The sequence below is a fragment of the Typopeltis vanoorti genome, chromosome 12 (genome assembly GCF_054136105.1).
Source record: "Typopeltis vanoorti isolate ZY-2024b chromosome 12, IOZ_Tvanoo_1.0, whole genome shotgun sequence".
Taxonomy (NCBI): Eukaryota; Metazoa; Arthropoda; class Arachnida; order Uropygi; family Thelyphonidae; genus Typopeltis; species Typopeltis vanoorti.
The window spans coordinates 48,459,206-48,473,866 of record NC_143560.1 but is presented as its reverse complement, the minus strand read 5'-3'; the positions used below and the strand labels follow the sequence as shown (position 1 = coordinate 48,473,866).

At 35.4% G+C, this 14,661-nt stretch overlaps 1 protein-coding gene across 2 annotated transcripts in view; it reads right to left on the bottom strand.

Annotated features, from left to right (window-relative positions):
* Positions 1-14,661, bottom strand: part of Ada2a (Transcriptional adapter 2A) — a 184,524-nt gene that overhangs the window by 149,021 nt on the left and 20,842 nt on the right. For both annotated transcript variants that reach the window (XM_090401481.1, XM_090401480.1), the window contains exon 2: positions 6,620-6,799. In XM_090401481.1, coding sequence (XP_090257607.1) covers positions 6,620-6,799 — 180 coding nt within the window. The remainder of the gene's footprint in view (positions 1-6,619; positions 6,800-14,661) is intronic.

Below are 14,661 nucleotides of genomic sequence, written 5' to 3'. Positions count from 1 at the left end.
GGCATCTGGAGAGATTGCTGTTCTGAAAAAGTCAGTGTGTCTCAGGGGGGATAATAGCAGGGATAGCCTCTTGTGGGAATGGGTACTTGGGAGAAGGGGGGGACGACGACATCAGGTAACACTGAGCTCAGTGGAGTCTAGAGGGGATAATGCTGGGTATAGAAACAATGGCATTTATATGCTATATACTAACCAGGAGTATCCGGAATAAGAAAGGAATTGGTGGCACAGATAATATCAGCCTGGCCAAAAATTATTGGGATCACTGAGACGTGGTTGACAGAAGAGGATATAATAACAGGAATAGAAGTCGCTGGGTACAGCATTTTTCGGCAGGATAGGAAGGGAAAGCGTGGTGGTGGTGGAGTATTGCTTGTGATAAGTGACGACCTATGTCCTCTAAGAGTGGAGACTTTGGAAGACAGTGACATTAATGATTTTGAAAGCATATGGTGTGAGGTAGAGGTGGGTAAGACAGGATATTTAGTGGGGTGTTGCTATAGACCCAGGAGTACAGAGGGTGGGGACCAGGAAATGTTTAGACAGTTGAGTTTGGCAAGTGCAAGAAGAATGATTGTTATGGGAGATTTTAACTACAGTAGTATAAACTGGGGAGAGGAAGATGTATGTAGCAATAAGGGAATCAAATTTCTAGAATTCTTGAGGGACAAATGTCTTAGGCAACATGTAATAGAGGGAACAAGAGGTTCAAGAGTTTTGGATTTGGTTATAGCATCAGAAGAGTTGATAATAACTGAGATGACATCTCTCCCACCAGTTGGAGAGAGTGACCATATGGTTTTGACTTGGAAAATGAATAGAGATGCAGGAGTATCAAAGAGACGGGAATGTATGTGGAATTATAAGGCAGGTGATTATAACAGTCTAAGACATCAACTTGGGGAAGTTTCATGGAGGGAGGAATTGGAAGGCCAGGATATCATTAGTGCGTAGGAAATTATGAAAGAATATTTGTTAGCAGCAATGGTAAGTTGTATACCACGAGTGAACAAGAGGACACAATTTGAAGTAAAGTGGATGACAAACAATATTAAACAGGAATTGCATGAAAAAAAGAGGCTGTGGAAGAGATATAAAGAGACAGGAGAAGAGAAGATGCATGAAGAATATAAGACACAGGCCAGAAGAGTGACTAGTATGGTAAGGAAGACGAAACTGGAATATGAGAGGAGATTAGCCCTAAGATCCAAAGAAAATCCTAGGGAATTTTTTTAGATATGTGGCCAGTAGGAGGAGAAATGACTGTGGAAGAATGATATTGTGGGATAAAAATGGGAATAGAGTGACTGATGCAGAGGACATAGTAGAATTGGTCAATGACCACTTTATTGAAGTATTTCATCCTGGAAGAGTCAGTTTTAATGCTAGAGGGATAGGGCAGGTTCAAGGTTTAGAGGTACAGGAGGAGAGTGTGTTTCAAATACTGAGTACTCTGGATGTCAGTAAAGCTGTGGGACTGGATGGTATTTCACCACGAGTTTCGAGAATGTGCTAGGGAACCGACAGTGCCTTTGATCTTGCTTTTCAATGAAAGTCTGGCTAATGGAAAGGTGCCCATGGAATGGAAGGAAGGTAAGATAGTGCCACTGCATAAGAGTGGTAGCAGACTGGAAGTGTCTAATTATAGACCAGTTAGTGTGTCATCAGTAGTTAGTAAGATCTTAGAGAAAGTAGTGAAGGACCGTATACAGCATTGGGCAGATGAGGGTAATGTTATCTGTGAAAGTCAACATGGATTTGTGACAGGATGCTCTTGTTTTAGCAATATGCTAGCCTTTTATGATAAAGTTACAAGAGCATTAGATGAGGGAAAGGCATATACTGCCATTTTTTTTAGACTTAGCAAAAGGCATTTGACAGGGTGCCACATGATAAGCTGATATTTAAGTTGCAGCACATGGGTCTAGATGTCAGATTGGTCAACTGGATTCAGGATTGGCTGTCCGATAGGTATCAGAGAGTTGTGTATGGTGGGGCAGGGTTACAAGTGAGATCCCACAGGACTCAGTGCTGGGACCTATATTGTTTAACCTTTATATCAATGACATTGTCAGTGGATTGCAGGGGGATGTTCAGTTGTTTGCAGATGATGTAAAGCTGGGAAGGATTATAAGTAATAGTGCAGATGCGGCAGCCCTGCAAGAGGATTTGAATAAGCTAGATAAATGGGCAAATGAATGGGGGTAGCAGTTTAATGCAGCAAAATGTAAGGTCCTGAGGTTTGGGAAACATCAATGGGACACTGCATACTCTACGGGAGGAGTTATAGTGGAGGAAGTAGGGGAGACAAGAGATCTGGGATTGATAATTGATAGAAACCTGAAATTTAGGGGACATATTGCAAAGGTGGTGAAGGCAACACAGAGGATTGCTGCAATAATGAGAAGGACACTAACCTGCAGAGATAAAACAGTTATCATTCCGTTGTATAAGACCCTGATCAGACCACACTTAGACTATTGTTCTCAGATTTGGTCCCCAGGATTTGAAGGGGATAAATTAACTGTGGAAAGGGTACAAATGCAGATAACAAAGATGGTTTCAGGACTGTACAATGATAGTTATGAGGATCGGCTGAGGGAATGTGGACTGCATAGTTTGGTGGATAGAAGAAGGAGAGGTGATATGATTGAGACTTTTAAACTGTTGAGAGGTGGGTTACAGGGTTGACACTGGGGAGTTCTTTCGCTTGGTTGAACAGCAGGAAGGAGTGATGACAAGAGGCCGTCCCTGGAAGTTACAAAAGGAAACTGAGCAAGAGGGTGAGGAGTGGTTTCTTTGCATGGAGGGTGGTTGAACCATGGAATAATGCATTGCCTGATGGAGTGGTGAGAGCGAGAACGGTCAATGAGTTCAAGAAGTGGTATGATAGACTTTGTGTTTCTTAAGGGGGACCTCCCCTCGATGAGTCTTGATATACTTTGTGTTTCTTAGGAAGGACCTCCCACGATGAGTCTTTTGACCCCATGGAGGACTGAATAATAATAATAATAATAATATTTGCTGATGATGCAAAGATAGGTAGAGTGATCAGGAGTGCTGCTGATATGCGGTACTTGCAGAATGATTTGAATAGCCTAAACTGTAGGCATGTGAAAATGCCCATTTCAATGTTATCTAAGATAACATTGAAATGGGTTATCTTGGATTATCTAAGATAATCCAAGATATCTAATCACATCATGTACTTTGATGTGATTAGATATCTAATGTCATATTATATTGGTGGGATTATACTTTAAAAACCTAATGAGGCTAGGGATCTTGGAGTTTTAGTAGACAGAAAGTTGAAGTTCAAGAGTCATACTGCAAAAATTGTAAATACAACTGAGATAATGATGGAAATGTATAAACGAACTTTCACATGTAAAGATAAGGAAGTCCTTTGCCTGTTTACAAGGCCTTGATAAAATCTGGCTTGGACTATTCCAGGCAAGTCTGGTCTCCTGGTTTCTGTGATGATTCTGATACAGTGGAAAGGGTGCAAAGGAGAGCATTAAAAATGATATCAGGATTATGAAGACAGATTGAGAATTTGTAGGTTGCAGACACTAGCAAACAGGAGAAAGAAGGATGATATATGATTGAGACTTACAAACTTCTGAAAGAGTTATAGAGAATTTCAGTAGATGGAATTTTTCATTTTATGGAGGGTTGGGGAAAGGACATGATGGCATTCATAGAAATTGAGAATGAATGCTATCAAGAATAGGATTAGGGGTAAATTTTTCTCTCATAGAGTAGTGTGTGATTGGAATGCATTGCCTTTGGATGTGGTGTGTGCAAGTAGCATGAATGAATTCAAGAACAGGTATGACAGCTGGTCATACAGGTGGCCTTCCTCTATGAGTTCCTGACTCCTTGGAGGTCTCTCTTCTTAATAATAATAATGATTATGATGATAGAACTGAGCATGAAGATATCTGTTGGTATGTGTAGGCTTTCTGTATATGGAAATTTTTAGTTTTTCAAATGAATAAGTAAGTTTTACATAAAGAAAAGGAAGTGAACTATTCACTTCTAGTTCCACTGTAAATTTTATCCTAGGATGTTAGTTGTTCTAATGGTTCAAGAACTCTTAGCGTGAATCTAGACCATGGCTCCAAATCAAGAAAATGTCGTCTATATATCTTTTCCAGAATCTTAGTTGCAATAAAAAGGAGTTTATTGCTTTTTCTTTGAAAGCGTCAAAGTATATGTTTGCTAGAATTTTTTTTTTAATTTAGAACTTTGGTGATGTACCCAAGTAATGTTTTTTATGTATCTCTTTTTTCCTTCTATGTATTATGCCCAATGAAGTCTTCTAGAAAGATGAAATTAGTAGTGTAATTGCCTTTGGAAATAAATTAGTTATTTCTTATATTATAAATTAGTATTCTATTTTATCATTCAACTACATCTACCTTATATATATAAAATAATAAGCCTTTTTATGTCACATTTTTTGAAACGTTTTTACCAGTCCGGAACAAGGGGAGTTGGGTGCTGTAGGCGCCAGGGGGGAGCTATGCTCCCCCCTGGCGCCTACAGCACCCAACTAATGAATAGTTCACCCCCCCCCTACTAGTCGTATAAGTTATTTTAATGACTATTTTTTTTTTTCCAAAACATTTTATAAAATTTAATTCAGCATGCTTTGGCCAAATATTCACTGCTTCAGCCAAATTTCAAACTGAATATTCAGTAGTCATTTATTTGGTTAAATCATGGTTTGGCACATCTCTACTTCATTCCTACTTACTGATCATCAGTTACTTTTTCACCATATACTCTACACTCAAGCTCCTCATGATATCACACTTGAAGATGAAATATCTTGATGAAATATTCACTGAATACCCCAACTATATTCTCTGCAGCAGTTACCAATCAACCATTTTCATCCACTAATGCCATCCTCCCACAACTGTCTTTTCATCTACTTGTTACAATGAAAGAAATAGCTAGGATTTTTCAGCATGATTGGAACTGCAATTTTCCTGTCCTTACCAACTGCATCTTCCTCCTGCTCTCTGTACTCTTCATAGCAACTGATTATTACCCTTAGCACTTAATCTCTTCTTTTATTCACTTTAACTGTATTTTATCTATTTCAGCTTTGGGAAATATATTCAGGCACTGCTGCTGTTAAATAACTCTAAATCAAATCAGTACTCCAGCATCATTTATCTTCCTTTCACACAACTCCTCATTCTATACCACACAAACATATTATAGCTCCAAGCTGTCTCCTAAGCTTTCTTCCTCACTGGCCTCATAATTCAATGTGAGGACTTCTATGAAGAAATATATGTAAAAGTACAAATACACAGCTGATCACCTCGTGGTCACTTTGATTAACCAACTGGAGAAAGAATCAATACTCCATTCATAATCACATCCTCTGATGATATCAGATCTAAAACTCTTTATGTACCCTCCATTAGATACAGCATCAAGAAATTCATCTCCCTTATTCCCAGATGCCATTTCTTAAATTCCAACCTATGTTGTCATATTAAAATCACCAATAATGATAACAATTCTCTTTTAAACTAAGTCAATTAGCCTATGCATTCTCTGTCTCCAAATTCCAAGGCTTGTAGCAGTGGAGTAGCTAGAGCTGTTGCTGCCCGGAGCGGTCCCTGAGTTTGCCGCCCCTCTCAATACACACCAAAAATACTACAAAAAGTCAAAATGATGTATAAGAAAATAAATTAAAACACTATGTTTAGTTTTGAAGTAAAACTTTAATTTCAACATTCTAAAATGTTATTTTTCTTGCTTTCCTGTTAGCAAAATCGTCGATGACATTGGCGAAGTCTATTTCATAGTAATATAGATAATTCTTAATCAAATTTTATTTAGAAAAACTCCTCTCACAACTAGCAACACTTACAGCAATTGTGATGAAAATTCGCAGTAATATTACAATATTTGGAACTGAGTTCTTGAGACTGTATTTTAAAATTAACTGCAAAAGTTCAAAAAGGTTCAAAGTACTGCTCGGGGCAGACCGCCCCGTCCGCACTCTCCTAGCTACACCACTGCTTGTAGTTGTAGCAATATTCAACTAAATATCCCATTTTATCAACCTCTGCCTTATACCAAACTGTTCTCAAAACCACAATTCTATTTTCCTCTCGAATCTCATCAATAGTACCACTGCTCTTCCTATACTCACAAAAACCATCACGTCTTCTATTTCTATTCCCATCAAGATACGATTTTCATCTAACAATGTTTCACTTAAAAAATTTCCTGGCAAATAAACTCGATCAATTTTGTCTTCCTTTCATGCATCAATTTTTGTCTTCCTTTCTAATACACATGCCACCTCTTAGGTGACTATTCCAACAACCATTTACTCACATTTATCACTCCTTACTCCACATATCAATCACTACAAAAAGAATTATGCAGCTCAAAATGCATTCTCTTCATTAAAATTTTGAAATGTATATTTTAAATGTAAAAGCCAAATCAATAACATAGCTCAATTAATATTAATTGCACTGATGCCTAACTTACACTTTAGGTAACAGAAAAGAGCATTATTTTCTGTATGCACATAACTAATTAAACTTTAATATAGAGTAAAACAGAAAAATGCACTTACTCTTATTTCATAACTATGGCTGTTCAAATGTGAATCTAATTCTCGCCCTTTAGCAAAACACGACAAGCATAAATATATTTTTGGATCTTCACACTCATGACACTGAATATATGGTTCTGTCAAAAATACTCCACATGCTGGGCAAACTAACTGTTCAGATGCACTTTCCATCTCAATTTTCTATTTAAAAAAAGGATACAATTAGGTGGTATTTGATACTAAACAACTTGAAGCATACCTCTAAATAAAACAATAATATCAAATATCTTTGACCTCTCAGCAAGTGTAACTTATATATTATACAGGAAAACCTCACTTAAGGTGAATTCTATATGCACAATGATCAGTTAGTGCGATTGAGTGAAACTATACTATTTTCTGCTTTAAGCAAGTGATTAATCAGTTAATTCAATTTCTTTTTACATTATAAGAAATTTTTTGTCGCTAATCTGCATCTGCAGTAGGCAGAAAAGCTGGAAGTCATTAAGAGACATGAAAGTGGTGCTAGTAATACAATGATTGTGCAAGACCTGGGATAAAGCAAGTCTACAGTTTGGACTATATTAAATAAGAGCAAAGAATACAAAGAACATGGAAAAGTTGCTACTGCTTCTTTAAGCATGCAGATCACCCAAAATAGAAGCCATTTAATAATCGAGATGGAGCATCTTCTATCACTCTGGAGTAAGGATTATAACAAACAACAACAAAAAAAAAAAAAAACTTCTTAGTATAGAAAATATTCATCATTGAAAGAGACCAAATTTGAAGAGTAAAAATTTCAAGAATTGAAAGCTTTACTGCAAGTTTAGGATGATCTGACAGTTTTAAAAACTGAACTGGACTGCATAACGTAAGAATAACTGGGGAATCTGCTAGTGCTGATAAAGATCCTGCGGCCAAGTTTCCTGAAGAATTGCAAAGGATAATTCAGGAGGGTGATTATGACGATCAGCAAATATTCAATGTCGATGAAATTGGTCTCTTTTGGAAGCATATGCCAACAAAAACTTTCTTAGCTAAAACTGAAGCATCTCAACCAGGATGCAAAGAGTCTAAAGATCGTCTTGCACTTAATTAAAAGGCAATGCAGAAGGCAACTTTAAACTCACGCCTATGTTAGTTTATCGTGCACAAAATCCAAGATCTAACATTATTGAAGAAATCAGCACAATTGGAAAAAGGTTTGGATTTAATGAACTGGATAACATTCACATGTAAAGATAACGAAATTATTTTGCCTCTTTACAAGGCCTTGATAAGACCTCACTTGGACTGTTGTGTGCAGGAGAGTACAAAGGAGAGTGTTAAAAATGATATCAGGATTGTGGAATACTGATTATGAAGACAGAGTGAGAATTTGTAGACTGCAGACACTAGCAAACAGGAGAAAGAGGGGTGATATGATTGAGACTTACAAACTTCTGAAAGGATCATACAAGATTTCAATTGATGGAATTTTTCAATTTATGGAGGGTGGGGAAAGAACAAGAGAATTTGTAGACTGCAGACACTAGCAAACAGGAGAAAGAGGGGTGATATGATTGAGACTTACAAACTTCTGAAAGGATCATACAAGATTTCAATTGATGGAATTTTTCAATTTATGGAGGGTGGGGAAAGAACAAGAGGGCATCCTTAGAAGCTGAGAATGAAGGCCACCAAAAAGGATATGAAGGCTAGATTTTTCTCTCAGAGGGTGGTGCGTGATTGGAATGGATTGCCATTGGACGTTGTAAGTGCAAGCAGTGTGAATGAATTCAAGAATAAGTATGACAGTGATGTGTGTAGTATGTGGCCTCCCTCGATGAGTCTCTGACTCCCTGGAGGTCTCTCTTAATAATAATAATAATAATAATGATAATAATAAAGATGTGAGAAACTTGCTCGATTCCCATTAAGAGCAGTTAAGCGAGAATGATCTCCTTCAACTAGAAGAACAGCGTGCATATGAAGAAGATAAGAAGTGCAAACAAGAAGAGAATGTTACGACAAAGAAGCTAACTGCAAAAGAACTTGAGTTAGTTTTCAATCACATTGAGCATGCTAGGAAATTTTGTTTGATGCTCTGATATGGAATGAAGCTTTGAAGTCTGCCGAAATCTTGATAAAGCTATCGCAAATTGCATGACAAGATGAAAAAGTTGAGCATGATTCAAACATCTTTACTTAATTTTTTTGTAAAAAAGTAGCTCAACCAAATGTTTAGACATTAAATAAAAATTTAAGCAATTCATTTTTATTAACATTGATGATTTTATCCTCTAATATAGATTATACTATTAATTTTTTTTTTCCAAATTTACGCTAACTCATGGATTAATATGGTGGAATGATGGATATAACTATTCCTATCGTTTATTGTAGTCACTTAATGTGATTTTGCTTAGCACGCATTAATTGATGGATTAATTAATCGCATTAAGCGAGGTTTTCTTGTATGTATGTATATATATATACATACACAGTAGAACTCGGTTATAATGAATTCCACTGGACCGCATATATTTGTTCGTAATAACCATTATTCGTTATATCCAAGAAGGTCATAATTTGAGCAAATTAAAAATGTTTTCAGATTTTTCTCAGCATAGGTATATTGGGTAACATATATGCATATGTGCATACATACATATAAAGAACAAAAATTTATTTTTAAAACTTCACAATTTTACATAAAAAATCATCAAGCGTGCTTTGCTTTGCTTTGCACAAGACACATATTTCATACATCTGAAATTGTTCCTTATACCATTAAGATGCTTGAATGTGTCTTCTGAACTTACAGATCGCGATTCCATAAATCTTATTAAAATATGTAAAGCACTTTATGCTTCACGCCAGGTAACGATTTTCTCATCATTGCTATTTTCTTCCTCGGAGTGACTACTACTATTATCTTCTTCTGATGTATGAGAGATTTGTTTTAAGATGTCAGCATCTGTTGGTATACCCAAAGTTGCAACGCCATTATCAATGTCTATAAAATTATCAATCTCTGCGCACATTTCAAAATTGTTCAAGTTTCGCACTTTTAAACACGCTGATAACGGTAAGTTATCCTCTTCATCTTCTTCAGATTTGCACTCGTATTCCACAAGACTGGCTTTCTTAAAACAGTTCTTTTGTATCATAGACGATGACACCAAATTCCAAGCATCACTCATTAAACGTATTGCGTGAAGTACACTGATGTTCGAATCGTAAGCATAAGCATTTTCCGCGGATTTTTCCCTGCGTTCTATCAGTTCGAAGACTAACAGACGACAAAAATGGGATTTAAAACATCTAATTACACCTCGATCAAGTGGTTGCAAGACATGTCACATTTGGCGGCAAAAAAACAAGTTTTATGTTTGTTAAATTAGCCACTACAGGATGGGCAGGACAGTTGTCTATCAATAACAAAATTTTCTGGTTTTCACTGTGAAGATTTTTATCCCACTTGCAAATTTCATTTTCGAAAATTGAAGATGTCATCCAGGCCTTCTTATTCGCTGTATAATCAACGGGGAGTTTCTTTATGTTTTAAAGCATCTAGGCTTTGCTGATTTTCCAATTACAAGAAGCTTTCTTTTATCACTACCGGTCATGTTCGCACAAACTAAAACTGTGAGTCTATTTTTGATAAGTTTTCTGCCAATGCACGTTTCGTTTTAAATTGAAAAGTTTTATCCGGCGTTAAATTATAAAAAACCCTGCTTCGTCTGCATCATAAATGTTGTTGTATCCAAATGTAATTCAAATATACCTTCAAAATTATTCATTATAAACGTGAATATGCTGTAACCGTGTTCGTTATAACCGAGTTCTACTGTATATATATGTTATACTCAGAGGCAATTTGGACCTAGATCTATATATATAAGAATTTCAAAATATGCAAAAACAAACCTTCCTTTTATAAATTTAAAATTAAAAGAAACACTACAAATAACTAAAAACACAAACCTTAGGTATAAACAGGAACACTACTTTGATATAATGTAAGACACCTATTTTAAATTCAAACATAAAAATTTGAAAACTTAAACAGTTAAAATATTTCTTAAAAATATTATTATATTTATCTTATCAAAATCAGCAGAACTTTTAACTAAAATGGCTATCAGGTGAAGGACATATACATTTAACCCAATATAAGATACCACAGGAATGGAAAGAAGGTATGATAGTTCTATTGTGTGTTAACTTATCCACTAGAGCAGCGATTTTCAACCAGTGTGCTGCAGCACATTGGTTGAAAATCGTAAAATCGTAAACCGAGAGAAATGAAAAAGTTTATTTGTACTAGCACAACTAGTTTCAGTTTGTATCAGCCTTCGTCAGGTACACATTAAAAAAGAAGAAATAACCAGTAAAAAATATAGAGGAAATAACGTAAACAACACGGAAAGTTAGTGTGTATATATTTTAACGTTGAAGTCTGCGCATTCAAAACTGTTCCCTAGTTAGCTTCATTGTTGGGCGTATGCATAGATTATTTCCTAACCTTAAAGAACAAACTGTGGAAGAGCACTGCCAAGCTGAGGCAGCCTGTAAGGATTACTTCTCTCTCAGACTCAAACTCTGTGGCATATGAGAAACTTCGAGTAAGGATATACCTACCAGAATTTGGACTGTACGTGTGGCAAGACTTACTTGTTGTCCCCACTACTTCCAATCTAAGTTCTCACATTATTTTGGGAACAAACTTCTTAACAAAATATCAATTCTCTTGTAACTTTTCTAAAAAGGAAATATCCCTGATGAACAAGAGGAAATATACCAGAAGAAATGAAATTCTTGATTGTGATAAGACTAAGTATCAAACAAAACAGTTTAGATTGCCATTTGAATTAGGACCATCTACTAAAGAAAAGTCGGCTGTGAATCAATCATCTAAAAGAGATAGTGATGATGACTCTCATGTGCACATTCAGTCTGACACACCACTTGTCACTGATGAACAACAAGTAGTGGTGACAAAGCCTAAATCAGAAGTTGCCACTAATAGTAAAATAACATTTGAAGTCAATTTTGGTAAAATGACCAATATATATAATGGAACAAATCACCAAGTTATGAGACAGCTAAAACTTAATTCTGGTAATAGAAAACGTGAAATTAATTCAGAAGAGAAAATCCCATACTACAGACATAGAAGACATGCAGAAATTGATAATGATAGTGATAAGAGATTTAATGAGAATGTGAAAGAGAATAAATGCACTAGACATAATAAGGAACCAGATTTCATTCAAACTAGATACTACTTGAGGAATAGAAAAGGAAATATGTAATCCAGTTCTTCCGTGAGGGAGCCTAGTGTGAAAAGAAAAATTTTTCTTATAATAAAAAATTTTTCAAAGAAAGGGTGAGCCTATGTTAAATTGTGAATGAAACTATGTTGTGTAATTTAATTTTTTTCATTCACATTTAACATTACTTATTATGTATTAATCATGATTTGTATAAAAATTATTTATTATTTCTTAATTTAGGATTACTATTTAAATATTTATTCTAAACTTAACCTACTATTAATTATTTAAACAATAATATCTGTAGAATTTATGATAACTAAAATATATATATGATGTAACGAAAAATATTATTATAATTAATTCTATACATAATGAAAAAGCTGATTAAGTAGCTCAAATATTCTGTTTATTCTTATTTGTGAAAATTTAACGTTATGTAATCACTCATGTAGTAGTAGAGCATTGTATTACATTAGCGAAATGTTTGAGTTCATTTGTTGTCATGGAGACGCATGAAATAAACAAGCACGAGTCGAAGAGAGCGTGACCTTGGGACTGAAAGGAGAGGAAAAGTAATAGAAGATTTTTAATTAGAGAGAAGAGAGGAAGTTTTTGCGGAGCGGGAAAGAAGGTAGGATACAAGCATAGGAAGTGGAAGAAAATTATAAGTTCTCTAGGGCAGAAATTCATGAGAATAGTGTTTAGAAGTGAGCCAAAACATAGTGAATCATATACTTAGCTGCAAGTGAAGTCAGCTGTGTTGTAAAGGAAAATTAATGCCGTAACCGGATAAATAAAGAACTGGACATTCAATGGAAAATTCTGATTAGTTCCAGTTAATCTAGGATTACGTCTTAATTCTATGTTGCCCCGAGAAGAATTATATTGAAATTAACTAGTTTGAGAAAAGTAAACAAGGAAAGATATCAGTGCCTTATTGATGTGTTTTTTAGAGTAGTGAAGTGCGATTAATAGTAGTTCAGTTAAATCGTTGGAGAATTTTATTAATGTGTTCCGCTAACGTAAATAAGTTAATTCACAAGTGTGCTCACAATTAATTGATGTATTGAAGATTGTGTCTGGTAAGAGTAGTCATACTTGTTTGTTTATTCTAACATTAACATATCTTCGAAGTTCAAAGTCCGAAATAAGATTGCTTGGAATATTGTCTACCTTGATTAGTGCTTCCTGTGAATTTAAACATTAAGTACAGCTGATAGATATGTGGAGACTGATTAAATATGAAGTTTCATTTTATTAGCTTGAGTTAAGAAAGCTTGTGATTTTGAAACTGTGAATTGTATGTGAAAGTTTAGAACATTGAATTGGCATGAGTGACTTAGCAAGATGTATTAAGTTGATTGTATTGTTTCATTTTAAAGCAGAATTCTTGTATTTGTTATATATATCATATATTAAATGTTTTATTTTGTTAATCTAAATATTGTGTTTGCCTGAATTCCTTTTTATTGCACTGTTCATAAATATTCGAATCTTGCAGGAACCCCAAGTGGAATAGTAAATAATTCGGCCTAAATAAATGTGGAGACTGCTAACTTAATTAAGAATTGATCCTACTATTTTATATAGGCTAATCTAAAAATAGGGTGGTGCAGTATAATTATAAATTTCCCTACTTTTGGATCGGTGATCAATTTGTAATTAGTTGTTATATTGATAAGAGTGACTTGAACCAAGATGGCGGATTTAGAACATAACATGAAAATAGAACGTCACGACAGCAGCATGGCTTTGTGAAAGGGATAGTCATGTCTTAGTAATTACTATCTTTTTATAACGGTGTAACAGCTGAGTTGGATAAAGGTAATAACTATACTATGATACTGCTATATTTTGCAAAGCCATTTGACAGGTTGCGACACTGAACTCTTTTATGCAAGCTGCAACAAATGGGGATCAATATGAAACTAGTGACATGCAGCAGGAGAGGGAGGGGAGCTGATACCAAAAAAGCATATATATGTAGGAGCAGAATCAAGGATAAGGCAGGTGACTACTAGTGGTGTGCAACAGGGCTCTGCTTGGACAACTGCTATTTAATTTATACATAAATGATACAGGAAATAATCTGAAGAGAGATATTCAGTTGTTTGCTGATGATGCAAAGTTGGGAGGGTAATAGTTAATTAAGGTGATGTAGAGGGCTTGCAGAATGATTTAGAGAGCTTACAGGCTGACAATATCAGTATCAGTGGAACTAGCTGTAGATCCAGAAATGAGCTGTTGTGTTTGTATAAAAATGCTAGAAGTATAAGAAACAAGGCAGATGAAATGGTTGCACTAATTGCATCTGTTCACCTAAAGATTGTTGGAATATGTGAGACATGGTTGGAAAAGGATGACATCCTGACAGGAATAGAGATGGAAGGGTATGATGTGTTTCGTGAAGACAGAGGGTGTAAAAAGGGAGGGGGGGGGAGTTTAATTGATGATAGAGAAAGAGTTACGTCCACATAAAGTGGAGATGCAAGAGGGAAATAGTGCCAGTGGTTTTGAGGCAGTATGGTGTGAGATAGAGGTGAATGGAATCAAATACTTCGTGAGATGTTGTTATAGACCAAATTAGCCAAGTAAATAAGAAAAGGGTGATCATTATCGGTGATTTTAATTATGAAAATATAGACTGGAATGATGAGATAGTGTTAGGTATATTATTTATGTGATTTATACATATTTAGTTTGTTTACTTGATAAAATCCTTTCTTACTTAAAACCTTACTCAATTAAAATCCTACTGGCTGCGGCATTGTAACGTCGCTGCGTCATTGTAATATC